We start from the raw sequence: 27,418 nt of genomic DNA, 5'->3' as shown, positions 1-27,418 counted from the left end.
CTTTATCCTACGTGTTTGGTGGTGTTCAGATGTATTACTAGTAGTCTGTAAACCGTGTTCAATCACCCATGTGAATTTTAAGTGTGGTGTTGTGATTACTCTCTTCAGAATTAATAATTTTACTAAATGTCTTGTTGTTGGGGTTATGGAAGTGCATTTTGCAGTCCTCGATTACGATGGTCGCATACATCGCGTGTGTATAATGTGTAAGAATTTTTTTTTTTATTGTTGTAAATTTAGTTATTCATAAAAGTGCATGAAATATTAACTTTTATGTCGTATTTTTATTTGTATTTTCATCTGATAATATTACGTTTACAATAATTTTATTGTTGCATTGATCTGTATGAAAGATAACATCCGTTCTGTTCACTTCAGTCCTATCACATTTTATTTTTTGCGATTATTTAAATCGTTCTTTCTGTTTGTTGAATAAAACTATTTGCTTAAACGTTTTTCATTTTGATTACATTAAGATTTGATATTGTCTGAGCTGGTGCTTCTTTTGATTGACTTGCAAGGGAAAACTTTTATCATTAATTTCAAGAGTTTCTTTATTTGGAAATATAAAAACCTTTGTATAATGAAGAATCTAAATTTCATCGGGAATAGCTTTACCTGAAATTATTTCATGGTGAAGAGTAATTTTTTTTTTTATTAAATCCCAATTTTATAGTTTATGAAAGTAAATTGTTGCTACATTGCAATGATTCAGTGTTGTTGAATGCTTTGAAAAAATACCATAATGACTGCGCACACTTGGCTTAGAGCTCATTGCTCTTAGTTCCGTAAGCTAATAAGGTTCCTTATAGTTTTTAAGTAAATACTGATTGTTTATAATTAGGAAAAATCTTTTCCTAATGTTGCCGAGGTCGGTGACCCGCAGGTAAATAGTTGGGGTATTCCGTAAGTAAAGTGTTAAACAAGGTCCAGGAAAAATTACACTGAAATTAATTTTGGAAAAACCTTTTTCTATTGTAAAGTTAAAAAAAAGAAAATAGTTGTTTTATTGTTAAATAAAGTCAACTGCTAGATAAAAGACGTCTAAGGAAAGACGTTTAAGGGCGCTTTTACAAAACTGAATCTAATTACTTTTTCTTGTTTTCAGCATTGCCCTCTTAAGTTTACTTTGGCTGTAGGAAAACATTTAGGTAGCAATAAACGTATTGCGGCCTTAATCGCGGTACAGGATGTAATGAAATAATTTTTCTGTAAATATCTTGCTTCAATTTTAATTGAGTTGTTAACCGCGCTTGCTTTGTGGCATGATTTATTAGTATAAAATACTTTAAATGTATTTCACGTCAATGAATTACGAATTTAGGAGAGGAAAATGGGAAAAAGTGCTATCGTGGGATAATTTTTATGGGAAAAATAATTTAGATCTATTAAGTTTTGATTTTAATTTTATTATTGTTTTGTACATCTTTGTAGATTACAAATTTATGGTGAGATAATAGTAACAGGAAACGATCGGTAAGGGAAAATAAATAATCTTGCTTATCTTTCAATAATGATGGATGTAGGTTAATAGTTCTTCATTTAGACAAATTCTGGGAACATTTAGTAATATCATATATATATCACATTTCGGATTTTTATTATATTTCAGTCATATTTTAAAATCGGATGTGTATTTTCAATGTTTTACGATTATGAATGAACTTAAGTTTACCGTTAAAAATAAAAACCTAAAACGGCAGGCTCGGGAAATAATAAATAGTGTGTAATTTTTAGTGAAATTGGGAACAGAAGAAACACCTGATTCACGTTTAAAAAAAGGCGGGGCTACGGCTCGTGGCGAAAATATTATATGGATTGTTTCATTACACATGATTTTGTTTGTTAAATGTTGTTTTTGACAATTGTAACTAAACAATGTTTTTGAATGTAGTGTACTAACAACAAAAGCGTTTACAACGAAATCTTCAAAATCCTGAACATTTTTACCCGTTCATTGAGCATTCTTAACACAACTCTCCCCAATTTTTCCTTTTTTTATCTTCAAAACACAAATATAATTTTAGATGAATCGTTCGTATCAAGAAGTAATATATCGTTCGAATGAATGAATCGTAATTGCGCTGCGCGCAGCTGCACGACGTATCAGCTGTCCACACTGCGTCAATAGTAGCTAAAATAAATATGTGAGCGCATACATCAAACAAGCAAACCTACACACCATCCTTTCTTTTGGGAAAGGTAGTAGTAATAAATATATATCTATAAATTTAAAAATGAAATATGTTCAAAATATTATATATATATATATATATACACGTTGAGATGATTAAAATTTCAAAAAGACTTGTTCTGCGATCCTATCACCACAATACATCTTATGAAGGCTCATTTGCTGTTAGGTAATAAAGAAAATGTTATGCTAAAAGGATAGTAGAATGATTCTAATTGCGGCTGTCGCTGCCGTGGCACCAAGCATTAAGATTGGTATTTGTATTTTTCATATTGTTAAAATTACTGTAAATGTTTTCCAAGTACAGTTAGTTTTTAAAGTATAAAAGTTTTATTTAATTATTTATGTGTTTATTTATGTCGGTAAATGAATCTTTTTTATTAATTGTTCAATTATCCATTCTTTAAATAGTTTATATCTAATGCAGTTGGTTTTAACTGTTTTATTGTTTGCAAAATAAATACTGTTTTTTTTTTCGTAACCGCTTAACCTCAAATCTATTCTGTGGGAATACGAAAAGATTTTATTAATATATTATATAAAGTATATTATATTAGTTTTTAAGTATAAAAAATGCCGACCTTGGCTGGTAATCGAACAAGGAACTTAACATTTGAAGTATATGATGACGATGTAACAACTCGAATTTTTAAAATTAAGGACAGTTGAAAGTTCGTTCATATGTGATCTGCAGACGGCCAAATTTATCGGTGGAGCGTTAGGTCATGTGATTTTTTTTTCTAATGTTTAGTAAAGCTTATTATTTTTCTTTCTTATTATTTTTGTCCTCCATAAGTTTCTTTCTTAAAGAATGTATTCCTCTATTTCATATTAATTTTATTAAAATAATTTGTTTATTTCAGTTCCATAAAGTAGAATTAACATCAATCATTTATTTTAGAAATTTTATTTTTTTATCTTTACCATAGTTATTGGTATTTTATACCTCACAATAATTAATGTAATTATTTTTTGTTTTATTTTAGTACTCAAGCTGCTCGTGACCTTTGGTGGTCTAAACTATCAGAAGTTTTACTTGCAGAAAAAGAAAAAGAACCTGTCTCTACCAATATTCAAGTTGTTTATTATGACCTCAGTACTTCTATAGAATATGTAAGTGTGTTTTTGCTCTTATTGTTAAACTCTGCTCATGCAGATATTTTTGGTTGCGAAATGTAAATGGTTTGGTTAATGATCTCGATAAAAATGTTTTTTTCATTGTTCAAAAAGCACATTTTACTGAAATATGTAACTATACCCAAATTATAAAAGATGCTATGTAAGCACCATCTATTTAAATCTTGATGTGTCATAGAAGACACAATTTTTCAGAAATTTATGGTATTATTTGCTAAAGCCCTCCTCCTAAACAGCAATTATGCTGTTTAGGAGAAGGGAATATGGCATGTAGTAAATGGTGTTGTATCATTGAGGTAAGGTATGGTTTTAAACTGAAGAGGATGTGCAGTCTTTAACTTCCTCTTTCATAAAATTATTAGGAATGTTTGTAATTAAAAAAAAAAAAATTAAAGAAAAATGTTGACTTAGAACTTAATAATATGTAAGTCAACATTTTTCTTTATTTTTTTTTTTTTTTTTAATTACATACATTCCTAATAATTTTATGAAAGAGGAAGTTAAAAACTGCACATCCTCTCCAGTTCAAAACCATACCTTACCTCTAGTGTATCATTTATTTTATGATTATACTAATTTTTTGCGCTGATTTTAGATTCAGATTTTGCAATGCAAATTGTATTATTCATTTTTTTGATAGATTAAAAAAATATTTATGTAACAGAAGTTATTGAGATTAATTCATCTTAAATTGTGTAATTGCGCCGAAGTTCCTCCTCTTAATTATGATATTGAACAATCTGTGTGTACTGTATTAATTTTTTAAATTAATGTCTTTAAATTTAGTGCATCAAGTTTTTTTTACTGTTATAATTAACCGAAGTTAATTATAACAGTAAATAAACCACAGTATTATATTGTAAACATTTTAAATTAAATGGAGTATTTTTGCGATAAATTGCTAGTTTTAATTGTAAACAGAACTAAATGTTTTTCTATTATTTGGTGTTTAATTTACTGTTTAGAGAATTTAAAATGATTAACTTATTAAAATTATTTAAATTTTATTTACTTTAGATTTTCTTAACTGTACATTAAAATGTTATTTCAGCTGAATCAATCTAAATAATTATTTATATAGTGTTAATAATGTCACGTATGTAATGTTACAGTGCAAGACTTTCAGTGTTGGCCCAGATGAAACTGCAAGGGATTGCATCAAACAGGCATTAGAACATTTAGAAATGAGAGGTCTTGATCCTGCTCAGTTTCAGTTGTGGGCCAAAACAGCAAGAGAAGAAGCTCCTTATCCACTTATAGGTAATTTTAATTTTATTTGTAAAATTTCAGACAAAAAATTCTCTAATTATTTTTAAGAATATTTATATGCCTGTGTAATAGCCTCTTGTGATGTAATTTCTAGTTGTTTTAACAGTAAATTTTGTATTTACAAATTTTTCACATTACTAAAAAATAATTGGGTTTTTGTTTATTTTAAATAAGTACTTTTCCGACAAATGTAGTAATATACTTTTTCCAAATAAAATTCAAATTTTTCTAACTTTTCTTTATTATATTCATCTTAGCTTATACCGTTGTGTTCAAAATTAAATTCTGTATAAATTTTGTGTGTTTATTACTTATTTAACAAAATTATTTTATATCAAACATAAAAAAAGGTTTTTTCTTACATCATTTTGTGGTTTCACCCTAGATTTCTCAAAAACTACTGCAGATACTGTGCTTGGGTCAATTTTATTCAATTTTTTAGGTAAAAAACCATAATAAATTACTATTTCTATCCCTTAATTAATGTCCAAAAAATTTTAGTATGACTTCATTTCACTGGGGTAGCTGAAATCTGAGCAAAATCTTTCACTAACCATAACTCACAAACGAAGCATTTTAGGGCATATATTTATATGAACTTTTTCCATTATTTTCACGAGTAGAATAGGTTATAAAAGTCCCAGGAGAACTTTGTAGTACATCATGTATGTATATCAGTATATATATATATATATATATATATATATAGTGATGTTAGAGTATACTCTATCAGCAGACAAATGTTATAAATTACACAAAATTAGAAATTAAAAAATATAGTTAGAATTTAAAAAAATCAGTATGTTTGTACTTACTGTCATAGTTAACTATGACAGTAAGAACATAACTTCTTAACTATGATAAGATTATGGATAGTATTATCAAAATATTCAATCATTAATATCAGGTCTACCAATTTAGACATTGTATTATCATAATCAATTTTTTGAATTTCTTTGTTTTTTGTATTTTAGTTGAGTTTTAATTTTGTTTTTAAAGTTCTAATTTAAGTTTCTATTTTGTTTTAATTTTGTTGTTGTCTTATTCGATTTTATATTTTATTTTTATATTTCACGTTTTTGTTTTCTGGGTAATAACATGAAACTATTTTTTGCCCAGAAGAAAAAAAAAAATTAACTGAAAATTAAAAATTTCTTCTTTTTGTAATTATTACAGTGCTATTAAGTACTATTAAGGGTTCTAAAGAAGAGGATATACAATAAATTGGATGGCGGTATTGAGGAAAAACAGTATGGGTTTAGAAGAGGTGTTTGAACAGGGGATACTACAGGGCTGCTTGGAGTAATAAGGGAGAGATATTTGGAAAGGAGGCGGAGAGTGTATGTTGCATTTGTCGACCTGTAAAAGGTGTTTTGACAGAGTTAGATGGGATAAATTACTGCTAATTTTGGAAAAGAAAGGAGTTGACTAGAAAGACAGGTGCCTAATAAAAAAGCTGTACTATAACCAGAGAATAAAAGTGAGGGTAGGAGATGAATGACAGGAAGAATAGTGATTGGAAGGGTGTGAGGCAGGAATGCTGCATGTCACAAACACTGTTAGTATCTATCTGGAAAAGCGAATTAATTGCTTCCTGAATGGGAAAAGAAGAATAAAGCTTGATGACTTAAATGAAGCTTACAAAAGACAGGGTATGGGACAACAAAAGAAGACAAAACGTGTAGCATTAGAGGGAGAGGATTGAGATTAAGATAGGAAATTAAGTTTTAGAGCAGGTGAAGAAATTTCAGTACTTAGGGAGCTTTACTACTGATAACCTGACTTGCACAGTAGAAATTAAAACAATAATATCAAGAAGTAAGCAGGCATTTAATAAGAAGGGAAAACTCCTGTCACACAATTTTATAATTTATAAAATTGTTTGCTGATGATGGAGTAATACTCTGAAAGCGATACAGGTAGGTTCTTACCTTTTATTTGAACTGTAGCTGGCAGATATGAATATTTGGTTTTAAAATAATATATGTATTATTTAAAAAAATAATATTTTTGCTTATATTCAACAATGTACAATAAAGGTAAAGAAAATATTACACTTATTTTAATAACATTGCCAAAATAGATCATACCACTTTGTATTTATTATTAATCATCATTTGAAATCTGAATTATCCAACCCTGTTAGAATAACAGTTTATTTTCTTTTTCTTTTTATTCTGCAAAGTCCATTTTTATGATTGTTTCAGTCCTCCAATGGTTTTTTTTATGAAGTTCATTGTGTATTTTTCCAAAATTGCACAATTTTAGCTAAGAAACCAGGAAGAAGGCTTAAATGAATGGCCTGCTTATATAGAAGTATTCCTTTTAATTATAAATCATTTATTAATATTTGAGGTTGAGTGTATTCTAAAATAAAATATAATAAGTAGCATGAAAAAAATATGTGTTTTAACTGTATTGTTATTTGTAGGACATGAACGACCATTTGCAATAAAATTAAGTTGTTTACGTGAAGGTCTGAGTTCAGAAGAAGGATTTGATCTGGACCACTGCAACAATGTCCATGATCCTCTTGCCCGATGCCACTTCATTCTTAGGTTTGTAGATTTATACTATTTTTATTTGCTAAGAAATATAATAGTCTATTAGTGAAAATGTATGAAACTATAATTTTTGTATTGATAAAAAACTTTTAAAGGGATTTTACAACAATTTGTGAAAGTAATTGAGCTTTGTAGTCTTTATGAGGGGGTATTATATTATCTTGAAATAAAATAAAAATTCCTAGTTATTTGTGATTAACCAGTGTTGACTTTTTTATTATGTATTGACCAGTTTTGTCCAATAGTTTCTGGTTTTTTCAGTAAGTTGTTTTAATTAAAAAAATATCTGCTGAATGGATAAGCTATTATGTGTTTGAGAGGAATTAACTGTATTATTGACAGTTTTATGTGGGCGAGATGTTTGAAAATTGTAGATATGCTAAGAGTCCTTAGCAACAGCACATAGGGTTTAATCAGTCATGTATGTTATGTTTTTATTGTTCTTTAGTCCACTCCCAATTAGATTATGGTTGTATTGTCTACTCTTCAGTGCGTCATACTGTGCTTAAGATGCTGGATGCTTTACACCAGTCTTTTCTTCATCTTGTCACTGGTGTGTTTAGATCAAGCCCTATCACAAGCATATTTGTTGATTGCAGTGAGCCATCACTTTGGGATAGGTAGGACCAGCTACTAGCATCTTACTCTGCCCATCTTAAAGCAGTCCTTGCAAATACTCATTTCCAAGAGTATGAAAACCATCTATGTTATACAGCACCAATGGGTACCGTACCTGGTGATTATTGTACCTTCTACATTTTGACCCACCATCTATTTTCCCAACCTATCCCTGTACATATCCTATACTTGTACTTGATCCCATTAATTTTAGTTATGATCTCGCTGAATATAATAAAAAATTAACTCTTTCAGCAAAGATTTTACCATTTTCTATCTGAGATAAACCCAGCCACAGTAATATACACAGATGGATTGAAGCAGAACAATGACATAGGATGCACTTTTGTTGTAAATGACAAAGCTTTTGTATCTGGTTTACCATTATATTAAAAGTGCCTAAATGGGAATTGTATGCCATCGAAATATCATCACATCCTTATCTGTAGCGATTCGTAAAGTGTTCTCCAAGCTTTAGAGGATTCGTACTCCACACATTCTATTGTCACCAAAATACATAATACAATCGCTGAATTAAATCATACAATACATTGGTGAATTTCTACTAACCATGTGGGAATCCTGGGTACTGAACTTATGGATTCCGCTGCTAAAGATGCATGTAGCCAACCGTCTTTCTCCACTTGAGTTACAACTACTGAACATACACCGAAGAAGGTGGCAAGATGACTGCTACAGCAGATAATAAACTCAGAGACATAAAAGACACAGTGTTACCGTGGGACCCTTCATGCAGGAAAATTTGCCGAGAGAAAGTTGGTCCTGTGTCGATCGTGATTAGGACATAACAAAGCTGCTCACAGACACCTGATGTCACTGGAGAGCCCACCATTGTGCATCTGATGTGACTACTGCTTGACTTTGCACCACATTCTTGTGGTCTATATATGTTGCTGAGTTATTAAATCATCGATGCAAATGTCTACCGAGGCATTTAATCAGTGGCGTCACTTTAATCCGTGGCAGTGTGATGTCACTATGTGGACTACATATGTTATTACATGGCTGTATGTCACAAATTTAATTTGCAGAAAGATATACAGCGAGTCTTAGGAAATGACAATGTACTAGACCAGGTGTTATTACTTCTAAAAAGAATTATTTTACTTAATAAGATTTAACCCGTCAATATTTTTATATTGTTTTGTTATTTACTTTTTATTTATTATCCTAATTGTTGCGTTTCTTTTACTGTTTTCAATTTTATTCCTATTATTATCTTAGTATACATCATTGTTTTAACCATATTTTGCTAATATTTTAATATCCTGGAAGAAGCTACGCACTTGTTATTTTTACCCAGATGCGAAAGCGTTTTTCACCCAAAGAAAAAAAAGTTATAATATGCAATCATTGCAATTTATTGGTTTTGAGGAAGTTTAATTAATTTATGATTTTGGTTTGTTCACGTTGATTAAATAGGACCTAAAAAGTACTTTGTGCTTCTAGGCTTTTAATCCAATTTTTGATTTGTTTTTCATTTTACCTTTGTAAGATGTAAATCTTTTTTTCTGTTATATGAGTCGTATGAAGTTTTTAATTTTTTTCTGATATCTGCAGCACCTGGTTTTAATCACTGCAGATATATTTTATTGGAATAAATCATTTTCAGTAATTTAGTCTGTTATTGCAACAACATTTATTTTATCTTTTAACACTATTCTTTTAATATTGTAATTAATTTAATGATTAGTTGAATTATTCTCAATAAATTCTTTTTAAATTTCATTTATTACAGAACTTTGAAATCATTGTAGAATCTAAACTTTAGAAATAAAATATGAACTGGTTATTTGATGTATTATTTTATTTACTGTCTTATGATATATTTAAATTTGTACAATTTTATTTTTTTGGGTAGACTTTCTCTGTTATCAACTTAACTATTGCAGGCTTCATAGGTAAAGAATTTTGTTATAATTTACTCTTTTGCTTCTAAATGTGTGGTCGCTATTGTTATTGATTTATCTAATAAAATTGTGTATAATTCTAGGAGTACTTGTAAATCAAATGATAGTGAAGTTAAAAAATCTGGTAAAAAAGGTGGTCGAATTAGAATTGGACAAGTGTTTCGTCGTAGCCTTAGTAAAGATAATTCTGGGTGTCTTTTTGGTCAGCCACTTACAAAAGTTTGTGATGGTGAAACTCTCCCTCGTTCTGTCATGGTAAGAATTGTTTTTTCCTCAGCTCTTTTGTGCTATTTTTATTTTTGAGTTTTATTGATACATCTGTCTTACTATTAAGTGTCAACATTATGCAGTTATTAAAAAAAAAAAACTCTATTAAACCTGCCATTGGTTTAATTTTAATTAATGAGAATCATATTTTTTTAATGCTGCTATTGTTGTTATCAGTTGTTAATATTTTAACTTTTGTTTCACAATCTTTTTTTTTTTGAAGTATCTGCTCTAGCACAAAATCTAAAACTGTTGAATCATCAGATGTGAGGGATGTAATTGCAGAGAATGCAGATAAACCTTATTTCCAAATATGTACAGTTTTACAGATTGTTTTGTGTTTTAGTTAGTGCCCACTTCATCAATAAATAGTTCACTAGAACTATTGATACTTATCAATTAATATATATATATATATTATAAAACACTTATAATACTAGTAGTTTTTGCATAACTGAAATTAAGTGTCAGAAATATTAAATGTACATATTGGTTGGTATATGCACATACACACACACACACACACACACACACATCTATTTTTTTATTAGGAAATGAAACACCATTTAAATAAAAACTGTCAGTTAAAAAATATTATGTCAATGTCACTTCTGTTGTCATTTAATTAAAAATTATGTTATGTAAAGAAAAATCTAAAGATTTCATTCTTGTTAAACTGCAGTATGTCCAGTTTCCAGAGTACAGTTTTTCTGTTTGTATAATTTTTTTAATGAATGACTCCTGATTAAATATTTTCTTCTATTGGAACTTAGAAATTATTTTTATTAGAAAAAAATCTTTCAGAAGTTCTTTTTTTTTATCTGATTCAGTTTCTTCAAAAAAACTGAAATTTCAGCACAGTTTAAATGGAGTCAGATTTAATTATGATGGAATGTCTTGGAACTATTCATGGTCTTAAAAGATGTGAAAGATGATTTCTATTTATTTATAACATATGTACTCACTTTTAAATTTCTTTTTCTAAGAGTTAAATCATGTTTCATCTTGTGATGTATGGGGGGAGGACAAGTACAATGAAATTGTATGTGTTCTATATTCAAAAAATGTGTTAAATATTTTTTTTCTAATGTATGTCAATTACATGGTTGTAAGGTAATACAACCATGTATTTGACATACATGTTTGTATGTATGCATTAAGTTGTGGATTGTAGGTTCTTATGAAGATCCTTTCTTATGAATTGACATTTAGAAATTAAAAATTATCATTATTTTTGCAGGTAATGTTGCAACAAGTATTTACAAAAGGACCATTTACACAAGGAATCTTTCGTAAATCTGCCAATGCAAGATTAGTTAGAGAATTACGGGAAAAGCTTGATAGTGGAGATGAAGTGTCCTGGGAACATGTGCCTGTACTTGTTACTGCTGCACTGCTGAAGGATTTTTTAAGGTCCTTACCTGATCCTTTGTTAACATCTGCTTTGTACTGTCAGTGGAAGGCTGCTCTTGAAGCTCCTAACATTCATAACAGACTAGTTTTGTTGAAGGGGTGAGTATTATTTTTCCTGATCATTTGGAAATATTTTTAAAATTGTACTTACGATTAAAACCATTTTATTCTTGTATTCCCAGTAAATTTTAATTCATAAGTTTTAAGTTTTTATTGATCATAATGATCACTGGTGTTTTGTTATTTAAATTTTATTTTAATAAGACAGTTCAAGTATTATTAATTAAATTAATTTATCAGTTCTTCTATCTTAATGTCGGTGTTATTTAAAAATCAAAGAACTACATTTTAAAATTAATTATTATTGTCTGTAAAGAATTTCTTATTGCTGATTTAACAGAAAATTTGTAGTTGGTTAAGTTAACAGGCAATTTCTTTAATTTTTATGAATTAAGGAATTGTGAAAATTAAACTTTTCCAACACACTTGTATGTGTATATCTCTATAATTATGTGATAAAAATACTTGATGGGTTACAATCATTATGCTAATTAAAAAAGAAATATAATATTTATATTTATTTATTTAAATTCTTTTAAATAAACCACTTAGTACAAAATATTGAAATATGACATATCTTACCTTAATTTTTCATGAAAGTACATTGGTAGGATCCCACATTCCCACTCATGATTGAAATAATTCCATAATTGCATAATAAAAATTAAAAATAAAAGTACTAAAGTAATGATAATCCAAAAGTGATACAAATAAGTAAGTGTTCTTACCTTTTATTTGAACTGTATCTTGTGGGTTTAAATATATGTTAAAATAATTTGTTTGATACAGTGATATATAATGTAAAAACAAATATGTGTATGTATTTATATCCTATTAAAATAAACCACCGAGTACAGAATATTGAAAAAGGACATCTGTTACCTTAATTTTCACTTGAAAGTACTTCGTGGGATCCTCATCGTACAGGATCGTGATTGAAGTAATTCTTTTATTGCATAATAAAAATACTAAAATTATGAAAATTGCATATTAATTTATATGAGTGTTACTCTCTGTTGCCATTTTTATATAATTGGATTAAATTATAAAATTTAGTTAAATTATTATAAATTATAAAGTTTTGAAATTTTGATTTTATAAACCATCAGACAGTGTTTGAGGGAGATGATTGGATAAAAACTGCAGCAGATAGTAGCACTCATATAATCAATTTATACACAATTTTAATTTTTTTAGTATTTTTATTTTAAAATTTTTATTATGCAATAACAGAATTATTTTAATTGTGAATGAGGATGCGAGATCCTCATGGATACTTGCGAACATCCTCAGGCCATTGGATCTGTATAAACATTAAGGTAAGATGTGCCTTATCTAATATTCTGTACTAGGTGGTTTATTTAATAGACTTGAAATATAATTTAACAGTTCAGAGGAATAATATGAATCTTAAAAGATTAATCTCAGTAAAATAATATGTATGTACATATGTTAATATGTATTAACAATTAATAATTAATTGAAATTTAAACTTTGTTAAAAGTTAAATAAAAGTATTTCAGTATCGCATTGTTTTTAATGCATGATTCTTTCTTACAGAGTTCTACAGCAGCTTCCAAAAGCTAACCATACTCTGCTTGCTCATTTTTTGTGTGTCTTACATCACATATCACGACGATCTTCGCAGAACTTAATGTCAGCCGCAAACCTTGGAGTTTGTGTTGGCCCAAGTTTGCTCTGGTCAGATGCTACTGGAGCAGTTGAAGATCTACGTGCTGTTCCAACATTAGTTGAAAGTCTCATCACCAATTGTCAATTTTTACTTGGAACACATGTACCACATTTATTGGGTGATCCACGTGATTCTGGGACTGAAGAATCTGACTGTAAGTGGTATTATTTAATTTTTGTGTTACATTTTCATAGTTATTAAGTTGCCTGTACTTATAGCAAGGGTGTAAAAGTTTTTAGCTAAGAGCCAAATTAAATGTTTATTTATGCATGTCGGGCAGTATTATTTTAAATTTAAAAAAATTATAAAATTACACATTATAGTTTCTATATGTAAAACTATTTAGATAAATGTAAAATTTACTAATACCAGTTCATTTGAGCAAATATTAATACATGTAATATACTTAATTTGTGTACCAATAGTTATCTTTCAGGAATACTGAAGTGAGTGTGATATAAATTTATTGATTTATCTCTACAATATAATTTGCATTTAATTACAAAAGTATCATATTTAAGCAGCTTGACATTAGGTTAGACAATTAATGGCAGTAACAGGTAATAAAATCAGAGCCTGATAAATTTGTATGTGTGAACCGAATATGATTCTTGGATCTTATTTAGTTTCCAGTTGCATGTGCAATTAAAATAGTAAAAACAATGAAACAAAGAGCATTTGTTGTAGTAATGAAGCTGAAAAAAACCATTGTACGTGGTTGTAATCTGTTGAATTGCTTAGTAAATATTACTATGAAAGATTATAATTAAAAAATAAAGAATTCACTAATCCAATGTTATTGTGGTAGAAATGTGTATTTAACACTGCATTGTCATAAGTACAGAAGTACTCACCTCTGTACTTATTCACTGGTTAAGTGTGCTACACTAGCTTGCAAATTAATCTAAATGCTGGGATTTTTTTTGCTTATTTCTATGTTGTGGTTACACTACTTGATCACACACCCGTTTTTTTTAAGTTGTCTGTGTAATGTTGAAATTATTGTTCTTTGGATATTTAGCGATTTTTCACATTATAAATTATGTGAAGGTTTATTTCATTTTTTATTATAAAATCTTATTTTTTGTTCTGTGTGCTCTTCCTGACCATACCAATATGACACAATGACAAATAGCTTCTGAGTGTGGTTTTGGACAAGGGACAGTGAATATTTTAAAACAATTTAAAGAAACTAGTTTCTTTTCACATTAAAGGAAAAGCAAGCAAATGTGGCCATAAAAGAAAAACTACTCTTAAACAGGATTGTTATTAGTGAGAAAAAGTAACTTGATACAAAATTATCTGCTGTGAACTTAAATTGAGAATTAGTAGCCAGCGGAACAGATTTATATGTGAACTGGTTAGACACGACTTGTTGGAGCAATCAACAATCAGTTAAACATCTTCAGAAAAAAATGTTTTGGAGCTGTTTCACGTTTGAAGATCCTTGTTTATTACTTTCAGTAAATGGCAAATTGAAAAGTGATGTGTATATCAAGATTCTGAAGGAAAGGGTTGTGACACAACTTCAAGACAGATTCCCACAAAGCAAACGTAATATTCTAACAAGATTTGGTCAGAAAATGGAAAAAACTATTTGATGCAGGACTTCAGAAAATGAAAATCTCATTTTTAGATTTTCATTCTTTGTTTAACAGTGTTAATTTAAGAGTGTTCAGTGCTGAGGTAAGAATTCTCATTTCATAAATAAAATTATTCAAGGGGTGTACTGCCTACCTCCATACCAAATGTTTTTTAATTTTACCCATTAATGAAGATGAGTTACTTATTGTAACAAGCACCTTATCCTCTGGAAATAAACAATTCCCAGCTGTAGTTAGGAATGTTTTAAGCTTTGGGTAAAGGAAGTAAGTGCTCCCTCTTTCTAACTGTTTTTCAGCTATCCTGATCTTGTGTCTGAGTTATGAATTAGTTTTTTCTTTTTATATACATTTATCTTTAAAATTAACCCTTTTTGGTATTATTTTGTTGCAGCTTTACGCAGAGATGACTCCTCAATTGATAGCTTAGAGTGTTCTCCCCCTCCAAGAAAAGACAAAATGTCTTTGTCAAGGGATTCAGGGCTTACTATGTCAGATTCACAGCTTTATACTCCAGATGAAGAGGAGTCAGGCTCTACCAGTTCAAGTGGTTATGATCCTGCATTTGATCCTCATTCAAAGGTATTTTATATTGGAGAATTTTTAAACACTCATTATGGAATGCAAACCACAAACTTTAACAAAGCCAACCTTGTAAGTGTTTGGGTTATACTCCCCCAGAATCTCACTTCTGTTCCTTCAAAATTGATTTCAATTAATATGTAAAGGGTGATAGAGTATTAAAATGTTTTGTATAAGACAGGGCAAATATATTATTGACTATAACACTTTGAATTATAACATTTGCAGTATAAAATATTTAATTTACACATTCAGAGTGACAGATTTTTTCACAACGTTTCCAAATGGAATGAGAATTTCTCTTTCCAAAATTTTATTATTTATAAAATGTAAATAAAAATATGCTAACTTCATTAAAACCAGTTAAAATATTTTACATCAGATTTTTATTTTTAATGTTTATTAAATTTGATAAATTTTTACCAATGTTTCAATATTTCTAAAGTAAAACGTCAAAAATATACATGGAGATAAAAAAAGAAAGAATTACAAAACTACTGAACTAAACTATAATGCAAATAAAACCTAGTTACTGTTGTACAATTGCTGTCCAAAGAGTATGGTAAATGTTTGATGGAGTTAGCCTAAAAAAAATTAAGAAAAAATAAATTTTTCAGACCGGATAGTAATAGTGCCTGTTAAATGCATTCCAACTAATAAAGGTGAATGAAAGTGTTTCCAAATTATGTAAAAGTAATGATGAAGGTGCTTGTTAAATTTTTAGGTTGAAACTGAATGCTATTTAAAAGAATTAAAAACTGAAAGTAAATGGTATTCATCAGAGATAATTTTTAAAATATTAACAAATGTGGTACATAAAATAAGTGAAATATAATCATATATAAAAAATGCTAAACAAATATAATAATATAATTATTATAAATGATACCATTCACAGCTCATTTCCATATAGATAAGAAAAATTAATTCAAAGCTGATTCTAAACAATAAGTAAAAGGTAATAGTAATATTAAAATCTTTATTGTGTAGGAAAGTACAAATATAAGTATAATCATTCATGAAAATTGTTTTAGATTAGAAGTGTTTAAAATTAAGTATAAGAATCTGGCACTGCACTCTAGAATCCTGGGAGAAGGGTTTCTAACACCTAGGAACCCTAAATATAATTTTACTATATTTTTGTTTAAGAGATTATCACTTTAGTTTTATTCATTTTAATGGACTTTAATCATACATAATTTTTTCAAAACTGTTCTCCCATGTGAATGTTACTATTTTATAAGGTCACAATGTAAGTTCAGAATAACACTGCAACGAGCAAAGCAAGTATTTTACTTATTTTAAAAATAAACTCTGAACACAATGTGTTTTTAGTTTTTAACTTTTGTAGAGTATTCAGTTTCAACCTGTAGCCTAAATTTACACACATTGGTCATCTGATCAACTATCTTTTCACCATGACTTTTAAGCTTTATATTATTTGGAGTCTCGAATACGTTTTTATAAATTGAAATAATTTTTAAATTGACTTTAAACTATGAACACAATGACAGTTTGAACAATATTTTAGATTTGAAGTGTTTAAAACTAGGTATAGGAGTTATGGGAAAGTGTGACAGCGGAATCTAGGCAATTATATTATGCTGCAATATTAGATTATTATTTTCAATTTATATTTATAGAAAGACTATTTTATAGAATATTTATATATATATTTTTTTATTACAGGTGACACCTTCTCTTTCTGTGCCTGGTGAATATGTAAGAGTGTATGGTGGCTGGGAGGAGCGTTTAAACCCAAATTTTCAAAGACAAGCGTGGTTTAGACAGCGATCACGTAGACTTAGTTCTGCCCCTCCATCGGCCAATAAACAAGAAGAACCAGTGCGGCGAAGTGCTTCTGAAGAATCTCTTCTTGATACACCTCCACCACCAACACCTCCAAGAAGAAATAAACCTGACTCTTTAAATAAGGTTATTGATTGTCAGAAAAACAAAAGCGATATTACATCAACTCCTAGAAAATCTTTAGTGTCAACAGATCAGTTAAAACAAAATGACAAGTGTGGTGGTGATGTGATAGTTAATTCGGAACGTGTTGAAAATTTCAAAAGTGAATTAGTTATAAAACCAGCTGTAAATTTTCCTGAAGAAAAATTTGGAAGACATCCTCCTCTTCGTAAAGTGACTGCTGTTCATTGTGAGGTGGTAGATTCATCTACGCCTTTTAAAGAGAATCCATCACATATTTACGGGGTAAATTACATTAGAAATTTATCATTAAGTACAGCAGATTTAAATTATAACTCTCAGAAATCTCTTGAGCAGGGTTTTGTTTCACAGAGGATTTCAGAACAGATGTGCAACAGTATAAGATCTTCAGAATCAGGTTTTAGATCGAGAAAGTCAGAACCATCATTTCCTACTACTCAGAGATCTGTTGAAAACTTCAACCACAGTCAATCACAACATCTGAATGATGATTATAATTCACAGTGGGTGTCAGAACGTAACTATAATAGCTCTCCAAAAAGTAGTGATAAATGCGTTCTTAGATTTGGTGCCGGAGACTATTATTATGCTGTCAAAGAAGATGTAGAGGAAGTAAAAAACTCTGAATGTGATGATTCTAGTACTTTGTCTGATGATGACTGTACTCCTCATGTTTCAAGATCTAATTCTCGAGGAAATGAAGTAACTCCAAAGCTGAGACATCTTCCTCCAGTTCATGTTGATGGTTGCTTCGTAAGAGGTCGACTGAAACGTAAAGAAGAAAGAGCAGCGCACAGGTCACGATCTCTTCCTCCTCCACCACCATACAGACCTCCACCACCAGCAAACCTTCAGAGTCGGAGGGCTCCTATCACCTCTTACTATCTAGGAGACTGTAGCCAATCACAACGTTATATTGTGACAAGGACTTTTATGGACGAAGAGTCGTATGTTTAAATATTGTAGTTAGGTTTTTTATGCTGTGCTTTACCATTTATGCTCAAATTTGTTTTGTAAATATAAATCTGTACAGTAAAATATATGTAAAAATATGGTAATAAATATAACATCTACTGTATCAATAATAGATGTATTAGTACAATAATTACCATTCTACAATGTAGTATATTCTGCAGTTTGTTGTGTAAATTATTTAATGTTGTTTTTGTTATGTTATTCGTGTATATTGTGTCCATGCTATCATGAGCTATAATAATTTGTTACCGATATATAAAGTTTTTTTTTTAATTAAAGGAATTTGTTCTTGTATTTCCTTTATATTATACGATTCAAAATATTCAATTTTGGAGAAATTATTTTTCTTTCATTTTCTTTCTTTCTAATATTCATATGGTGCTGTGAGTCAGTGTGTTATATATTATGTACACTTGTACAGTATATGCTCGGTTAATATATAACATTGAAAAGAGTTAATATTTTTTTTTTAATTTAGAATAGTCAATTTATAGCGCTCTAATAAAGCATATCTTATTAAAAATAAATAATATAAAGCAACACCATTTTCCTTTTTGTTTCAAAAGTACTCTGCTTGAGTATTCTATTTATTTTGTTTCAAAGATAATACTTGGTTCATATAGTAAATATGTTTCATAATATTTTAAATCATGAAGTTATCTCTTTTGATATATTAAAATATTTTTATAATTAATCACATACAGCTTTTCACTTTCAATTTAATGATAAAAGTAAATTAATTGAAAAATTGTTTGTTTATAAGTTTGTAAATCATTTTAACTTTTTTTTTATTCTGTTACAATAAAAAATATATCTTTTACTATGGAGTATATTTACTTCTTCAGTGTTTTGAAGTAAAATTTTTTCTTAATGATTTTTAAAAAAGTTGTAAAAATTAACATGATTCTTTAATTTTTTATTTAAAATAATTGATTCCTGCAATCTTTACAATACCATATATTGCAAATTTATGTGTCAAACTGGTAGTGTATTTTTCACATAGTTGGTTCTGAATTTGAATTGAAGTTATCTTGACATTTTTTTTATACACACTAAAAACTTCAGCCTCATTGAAAAAGGTAGAATTTCAGAAATGTAATTGGGCATCAGCCTATAATTACATCATGAATAAATAAATAATCTTTATTAGCATTCTTTATTAAAGATCAGTAAATGCCGTTATAGATACATCTATTTTGTATTTCTAAAAGTTAATTTATTGTAAAATATGTCTTTTTCATGTTATAAAATTGTGTTAATATATGAACTTATGTAAGAAGTATTGTTATTTTTATTATAATTGAGAGGCAAATTTATTATAATTGAGAATTAAAAGTTAATTTTATTTATTTGATTTTTTTTCAACTTTAATTGAAACTAAAACAAATTCAAACTAATTATATAACAATGTAAGTAGTAAATACATTGTTATTACATTCTTTTATTTACATTATTATTTTTATATCATGATGTAAATGATAATATGAATAACATATCTGATGTAGCTAATATTATTATCTGCTTTGTACTGCTGTACCTTTCAGCGTTATGCAGTTCAAAATATTTTACCTTTCATTGAATGGGCATTTTTTAAACTTGTTTATTTCTGTTATGAGATGAAATGGAAGTGTTGCTTTAAAGTGTGTTCTTATTTTTGTACAAAATATGTTTATTGATAATAGATATAAATTTAGTGTCTTCCATTAAAGAATAAAATTAACTGACAAAGAACTGTGATTCTGCTGAAGTTTTATTTTTTTTTTATATGTATTTTTGTTTTTGTTTTGTTTGTAGTAACTGATAGTTTATTAGTGAAGACACTAGGTTAGCAATTAGAAATTTGTAATTTTATAAAGCATTTATTTACTGTATTGGTAAAGAAATATGCCATACTAAATTAAATGTCACTATTTTATAAACTTAGTTAACTGTATATTTTGTCAATAATTATACTTTAAAACAGTCATTAGTTAAGTTTCATTTGTATGAATTGAATAAGAATTTTTATGTTGAAGAAATAAATATTTTAACAGTAATAAATGTTTATATTTAGTCTTTTATTCTAAACCATTTCAAAACCAATGTTATTAATGCTTTATGAAGAAATAAATTTTGATCGGTGTATTTTTGCTGTCTAGCTGTGATACTCAAAATAAATAGTATTTTGGTGCTACTTTAGTATGCAGTCTAAGTACCACTGTCCCGCCTACTCTGTGAAATAAACTTAATTTATTTTAATTTGTAAACTAATATTATACATTTATATACAAATTGTATATATAATGTTTAATTAGATGAGTTTAGTGAGTGAAGTGAGCATTAGGTTGTTTGGTTGGGTAACATTGTTTCCATCTACTGAACTTAGTACGATATCAACAAAACCTAACCTAACGCTTGCTTCATTCACTAACTTCCATCTAATTAGCATTAAATGCACAAAATACCAAAATTATGTACACAGTGGTATGGTAGGGGCCACATGTACTGTAGTGATAGACCTCATGATGTTGTAGAACACAGCACAGTATTTTTCCTATACATTTGTAAGACAGTATATTAATTAAAAATAATATTATTTAATTAACTTTAATTTTTTGTGAACTCTTTGGTTTAGTTGTGCTCGAGATATAATGCTGGCAAAATTGAATTCTCCCAATTCATTTATGGATTGGCACTGCCTTATATGAAGAAACCATTAAAAAGTAGCACTAAATTTTTAATTGAACAGTAGTTTGTGTAATTTTATTCTAGCATTCTGTTTTGTTTAGAAATTGTGTATTGTTCTTGAATGTGCAATTTTATATTCGTGGCTGCTCAGATCAGTTTATCATCAATTGATCAACTATACCTAGCATGCTTATAAACTAGTATATTCCAGTTCATTCTTAGGTATTAATATTTTGTTTTGATTGAAGTAAATTTTACCTTCTATTCTTCAAGATAGTCTGACGTATATCTGACTCATGACATTTGTAAGGGAAATAATACAATTAATTGCAGCATACATTGATGAGGCTGCTGAGTAAAAGAGATCTGGTAGAAAAAATTTGTAATTAGAATATCTATAATTGGGGAGTATCCTACTCCAACTCTGGAAGACATAAAACAATTTATCTGGTTAGGTGGTTACTTCATTTCAAGTCAATGAATTAAGAAAGGGTAACAAAATAACTTGAGAAGCAAAAATTTAAGGACCAAACATAGAGGATACTATGACTCGCCAGGAGAAAAGTTAAGTGGGCTTTAAAAGCATTACGAATGACATTACTGGAAGAAAATTGACTGTATCTGAATAAGTATATTAGGCCATGTTATGTGTCTTCTTCCTGAAACTTATTTCGTTTAACTCTTACCTCTCTAATTATTACATGCATTGTTCTGTTTACTTATTTGTACAAGTATTTAAAATTCTTATTCATCTATTCATTCTGTAAAATATTTTTATGTTTCCTTCTCTTTCTACTGCAATATTTCATGTTATATTCATATGTAATTAGATTGTTTGTAAATTATATAGTATATAATATAACAAAAAAAGCACTTTTCTGGATGAAAACTCAGTTTTTGACTGCTGTTGTTTTATAACTGGATATTGGCCGTAATATTTAGGAATATAGCAAAATATAAACATATTTTATAATATTGGGTACTTTATGAAAAGTGGAAGTCATAGCTTCTTACAGAGAAGATTTCACAAGATAAAAAGTTAATAAATGAACATGTGTTTGGAACGGGCAGTTTTACATAATATTCAAACAAATTAGATTATTAATTTGGTTACTAAAATATTACAAATTTTCTTTGTTTGTAAATTATAGACATGAATGATGAATCTCATTACAGTTACGTTACAAAATTTTAAATATTATGTAAATTGACTGACTCCCTGATACATAAGTGAAGTTAAAACAGTCCAGCTGAGTTCAAGTATTAAAAGTTAATATTCTAATATGTAAAGTATGAAAATTAGGGCATTTTTTGACACTACAAGGTAGGGAGCATTTGAAATAACCCTCTCCTTAGAAGGATGTTGTTACTTCTTTAAGGATTTTTTTTTAATGTGTAAAATTTCTTTACCAATTTTATTCATTTGTTCTATTATTAAATGAAAAGTACATAAAATGTTATTTCATTAATAACTTCTGATAGTCGATTTTTCAAATTTTTTTTACTGTTATTGAATTATTATTTATCATAAAAATTCCTTTACAATCAGAGGTTAATTATTATTAATATTAATAATAATAATAATATATTGAAATATAAATATATTTAAATATAAATATATATAAAAAAAAAAAGGAAATGAAGTCTGATTCGAACTGATGTGCCTTCCCCTTCTAAGATCCAGATATTTCATTAATTAAAATTTTATTTGGTAACTCTGAAACCAATGAAAATAAGCACCACTTATGATATATCGTTGAAAAGCTCTCAGTGAGGGCTTATTACTACAATTAAAAGTACAAAATCTTTTTATTGGGCTTTTTTTGAACACTTCTAGTTCAGTCGATTGCATTCAAAAGGGGAGGTGCACAACTAGATGTTACAACAGTCCTAAATCCAAAATCTCAACATCCTACGTGCGGCTAATTGTTTTTGAGTTATGTGAAATCCATACATACATAGAGATGTCATACTGAAATTAGTCAAAATGGATTCAAGGATGGTCAAAATGGATATTTCCATTGAAATCTGAAAACTGACATTTTTCACAATCACAATACTTACTTTACTTCGTATAAGAAAGTAAAAATGGGTGCCCAATGAAGTAATTTTTCCTATGATTATTCTAGTTTCAAGATACTGGTTTGTTTTAATCCCTTTAATTGAGAAAGTTTGTGAATAGTTAAGGAGCGATAGTGTCCAAAAAGATGATGTATAAGCTGGTAAAAGCAAGGTAATCTGCTCTAATCAGCTTTATTGTCAACCCAGTAAATGCTTTATCTGCTTGTCAACCAAATAAAAGTTATTGAAACCACCTTTGGCAGTAAAATAGTTAGGTTAGTTGAGTAGTTCAATTGAGTCACGCATCCACTTTCGTAAAGCAACTAATGGATTTTTGACTTAATGAATGATTGTAGAGTATTTTCATTTTAAATACAATAAACATTTTGTCCACTTTTAGGACCAATATTAAGAACTTCAAAAGAAGTTTTGTAACAAAAAAATTTTAGTTGGATGTCCATTAAAAAGAAATTTTGTTGTACTAACTTATCTGTAAGACTCAGTCTTAAATATTATATAGCACTGTTAGGCTTAATGATCCAAAACTTTGTGCAAATCTGCTAATGTTTGAGCTATGGATGTTACATCATTAGCTATAGACAATATAAGTTTACGTTCAAAATGTATTTGAAATTAAGAGAGAGGATATGAAGTTTCATGTTAAATAGGGGAAATCTACAAAGATCCATGAAGACATTGGGAAGAATATGGTAATATCAAGACTCATGAAAGTGTTAGAAAATTGGAAGTAGTTCTTGCTGATAGTTGAATTACCACTGAAGTTGTTGAAAAAGTTAGTATTTTTTGTATATGACTCAGACAATTTGAACATCTCATCGTACTCAAATCACAGCTACAGTTCAGAAATCAAACAGCAGTCATGCAAGGAAATTGCCTTCAATCTATTATTCAAATACCATTGATCAGAGGGATGTGAACTATTCTTTTAAGTTAAATGGAGTAATGCTTAAGGGACGCTCTTTCTCCTAGTTATACAATTAATCAATACTTCCACTGATATGTTGAGTTGCTGTATGAGAACATTAATCTCAAAAGGCCATAATTATGATGAATAAAAAACTGGCTTTTACATCAAGATAACAATCTCATGCACATAGGTTATGCAAGAGACATTTCAAGGAGCTAATATCATTGCTAGATTCTTATTTACCAGACTTTGCCTCATGAATTCTTTCTGTTTCTGAAATTGTGGCATAAGGGTGCAGGATTATGATACTGTTAAAGAGATTCAGGCTGTTGATTGACATGTTCGAAAAGAGAAACTTTCAGAAAATATTTAAGCTTAGACAGAAATGTCAGGATCAATCGTATTAATATAGAATCATCAATACATGAGGGAACTACTTTAAAGAGAATGGAAGCCAGATTTAAATTAGTTTACAAATTACATTTTTTCATACCTTGTTTTGATTCTTTTTTATGACACCGACATGTTATTCTGCACATCAGTAAAACTTGAAAAGTTAAAAAGATTTGAGGATAATTTAAGAACATTAAATTTTTTCACATGTAAAAATACAGTGGTGACCTTTTTGAATAATGTTCAAAAAGAAGAAAGCTGGCCACTTGTGTGATTGATGACTTCTCACACTCTACTACTGCGTAGTAATTTTAGAATTACTACTGCACAGAAGTAGTAATTTTTTTTTATAGAAGTTAAAAATACTATTAATGCTTTTAAAAAGAAGCCAAACATTGTCTTACCTCTGCACACAGCTAGTTCCTGGTTTACTGTATTAACATTATTTATTTGTTATGAGTATAGATAGACCTTTTTGAAAAGTGTCTGTAATACCTCAAACTAACATGTACGTTTTTTTAGTTGCTAATGTCATTAAGAGATATAAGTTTGCAAAATTCTAACATCTAATTTTATCTGCATAAAATAGTAGATGTATTTCATGTTAATCATCTTTGTACTATTTGACATTTGAAAACTTCAAACAAATTTATCAGAATATTTTATTTTTGTGGTAGGAAAGTTGACTTTTCAAAAGTATAAAACTACAAAGTTAATATACATTTTCAGAAAATGAATGAGTTTTTAAAAAAGTATTTTAAGAAATATTAGTTTTGATAAGAAGTTAATTAACAATTTTAATACTTTTCTTGAGTGTGGTATTTAGAAATATAAAGGCCAGTAGTATTACAGTCACGCAATTTGGTAAGTAAAAAAAATATTTTTTAATATAAATAAAAAAAAAGTGTTAAGTTTATTAAGCAAGTAAAATAAAGCATAATCATAAAATAAATAAGCATAATTGGAAAAGAAAAATAGTCATACAAAACTGATGTAATAGAATTAAAAATTATAAATAAATACAAAAATTCTTAATGAGGTAAGTGTAAATTGTCAATATTTTTATTATTAATATACAGTGGCCAGTATTTATAAGTACACTAGTTCCAATAACATGCAAGAGGTGATATTTTCTGTTTTTTTCAGTTTTAAAAATAGATTTCACATTATATAAAGTTAAAAATGAATAAAAATTTAACTATTTTTAATTAAATCTAAATTGATATTTATTACTAAAATTTGAACAAGTTGTAAATCTTAAAAGTTTGATGAATATTTTTCAAAAATGTTTGCCCCTGTACCTTTATTTGTGATGTTTCCTGCCTTATTTTACTTACTACATGAAGGAGAAAATGTAGTCTATTAAAAGTTGTGAGCCAAGATAACTTTAAAATAAGATAACCAGCATACATAATGTATAACCGTGTTGTTTTATTATGTTAAAATCAAATTTACTTAACCATGAACCTTCTATTGCTTTTTCTACTCAAGGTGAAAATATCCAAAATTTCAGATCAGTTTTCCACAATACGTCAGGTAACTGTGGTTATACTGTGTTTATGATTACCATTTATAGTAAACTGATAACTAAATTGCATGTTTTGTAATTAACTGCACATGTTTTTATTTCTCGTAATGTAAGGAACTGTGAAGTGCTATTTGTACAAATAGCAATTAAAAATTTGTTTCTCAAATAATTTTATCTGGAAAATTGGAACACTTTTGAAACACAAAACTGTTAAAATCATTAAATGTTTCACATATTTGAGTATTACAGTTTCATTTTACATGTTGGTCTTTTTAAAATTTCTTTAAAATAAATTTATATCAGGATAAAAATGAAAGAATAGTTACTTTCATCACTAATATTTTACTTGTTATTTTATTATCTATATATATAAAACAGCATGTCGTGAATGATTTGTAATCAATACCCAACAAAAACTCTTGAGATAAATTAATGAAAATTTGTATACATGTTCTTATGGTGTAAGTGCACATTACAAAAGGATTTTTTGAAATCCGAGTTTAGGATTAAAATGAAGTAACAGTGAAATTTACTATTTTTTTATTGTCTCTGTAATAAATGAAGATATATATTTGATTTTTGGTGTGTGTAATCTTCATGTGAATTTCTAAAAACTAGTTTCTAGATTTTTTGAAATATGGAGTTACAGATAATTTTTTTTTTTTTTAAACCCGTTTTTTTTTTTTATTTCCCAGTAACAAATGAAGATATCAAAATTATTTTTAGTGTGTGTAATCTGCCTGTGATTATCATATCTAAAAATAAATTTTTAGATTCCTTTGAATTCAACCTTGAAAGGAGTGAAGAAAACAAAAAAAAATTGAAAAAATGATTGCAAATTTTCCCCATTCTGACTACACTAAATGAGATATTCAGTAGATTTGGGCTTATTCAGATAAATATATGAAATCCGGTTTGGTTTTTTGAATTTTGATTTTTTAAGGGGTGCGATAGTGTATAGTGCTGTGATTCAACCAATTCCACTGTCACTGTATGTGCAATGCAACTGGCTGCACCTGTCTCTGTTTACTTGACTAAAAGAAATAAAATTAAAAAAAAAGAAGAGAAACAAAGTGCTGGTGAATGGTAGCATCTCCACCCCTCTGAACACAGAGGGGTCCAGAAGGTAGGTTGCCCTTCCTGTCTAGCCCTGGCTAGACAGGAAGGGCAAGCAAGGTTGAAGTGAGCCCTCACCTGCTAAATATCCTTGACCACAACAGGAAACAGAAGTAACCATGTAGTGCTGGTGAAGCCATGACGGGATGCTAATATATAATAAAAGTTTACTAGATTTAGGTTTCAGTTAAAATATTGAAAGTGTTATTTTAATAATTCCATCTAAATAGAAAATTAATATGATGTTCTGTTTAAACTTTCAGTTTAAGTATTAAACAATTCATTTTTGATAATAATGAAATAAAAAGAAATGGATTAAAAATGAAACTTGTTAATTTATATTATTTAGAAATTATGTTAAATGTATAAAAAAAAATTGTTGTTAGCATTTCTTGCTTTCTTTGAATAAGCCGTGTGAATTGTTAGGCAGTGTTTTTTTTTAAACTAGAACATATATATAATTCTATA

At 28.4% G+C, this 27,418-nt stretch overlaps 1 protein-coding gene across 5 annotated transcripts in view; it reads left to right on the top strand.

Moving 5' to 3' along the window:
* The window catches only part of LOC142325326 (rho GTPase-activating protein 20-like), a 551,352-nt gene extending 531,040 nt beyond the window's left edge, over positions 1 to 20,312 (top strand). For all 5 annotated transcript variants that reach the window (XM_075366944.1, XM_075366934.1, XM_075366971.1 and 2 more), the window contains 8 exons: positions 3,181 to 3,307; positions 4,444 to 4,591; positions 7,032 to 7,158; positions 9,797 to 9,968; positions 11,221 to 11,492; positions 13,014 to 13,300; positions 15,142 to 15,329; positions 17,019 to 20,312. In XM_075366944.1, coding sequence (XP_075223059.1) covers positions 3,181 to 3,307; positions 4,444 to 4,591; positions 7,032 to 7,158; positions 9,797 to 9,968; positions 11,221 to 11,492; positions 13,014 to 13,300; positions 15,142 to 15,329; positions 17,019 to 18,239 — 2,542 coding nt within the window. In that variant the 3' untranslated portion in view covers positions 18,240 to 20,312. The remainder of the gene's footprint in view (positions 1 to 3,180; positions 3,308 to 4,443; positions 4,592 to 7,031; positions 7,159 to 9,796; positions 9,969 to 11,220; positions 11,493 to 13,013; positions 13,301 to 15,141; positions 15,330 to 17,018) is intronic.
* The last annotated feature ends 7,106 nt before the right edge of the window (positions 20,313 to 27,418 follow it).

The sequence above is a fragment of the Lycorma delicatula genome, chromosome 1, assembly GCF_047948215.1.
Source record: "Lycorma delicatula isolate Av1 chromosome 1, ASM4794821v1, whole genome shotgun sequence".
Taxonomy (NCBI): Eukaryota; Metazoa; Arthropoda; class Insecta; order Hemiptera; family Fulgoridae; genus Lycorma; species Lycorma delicatula.
The sequence above is the reverse complement of the archived record's forward strand: the minus strand, read 5'-3'. Positions and strand labels throughout refer to the sequence as shown.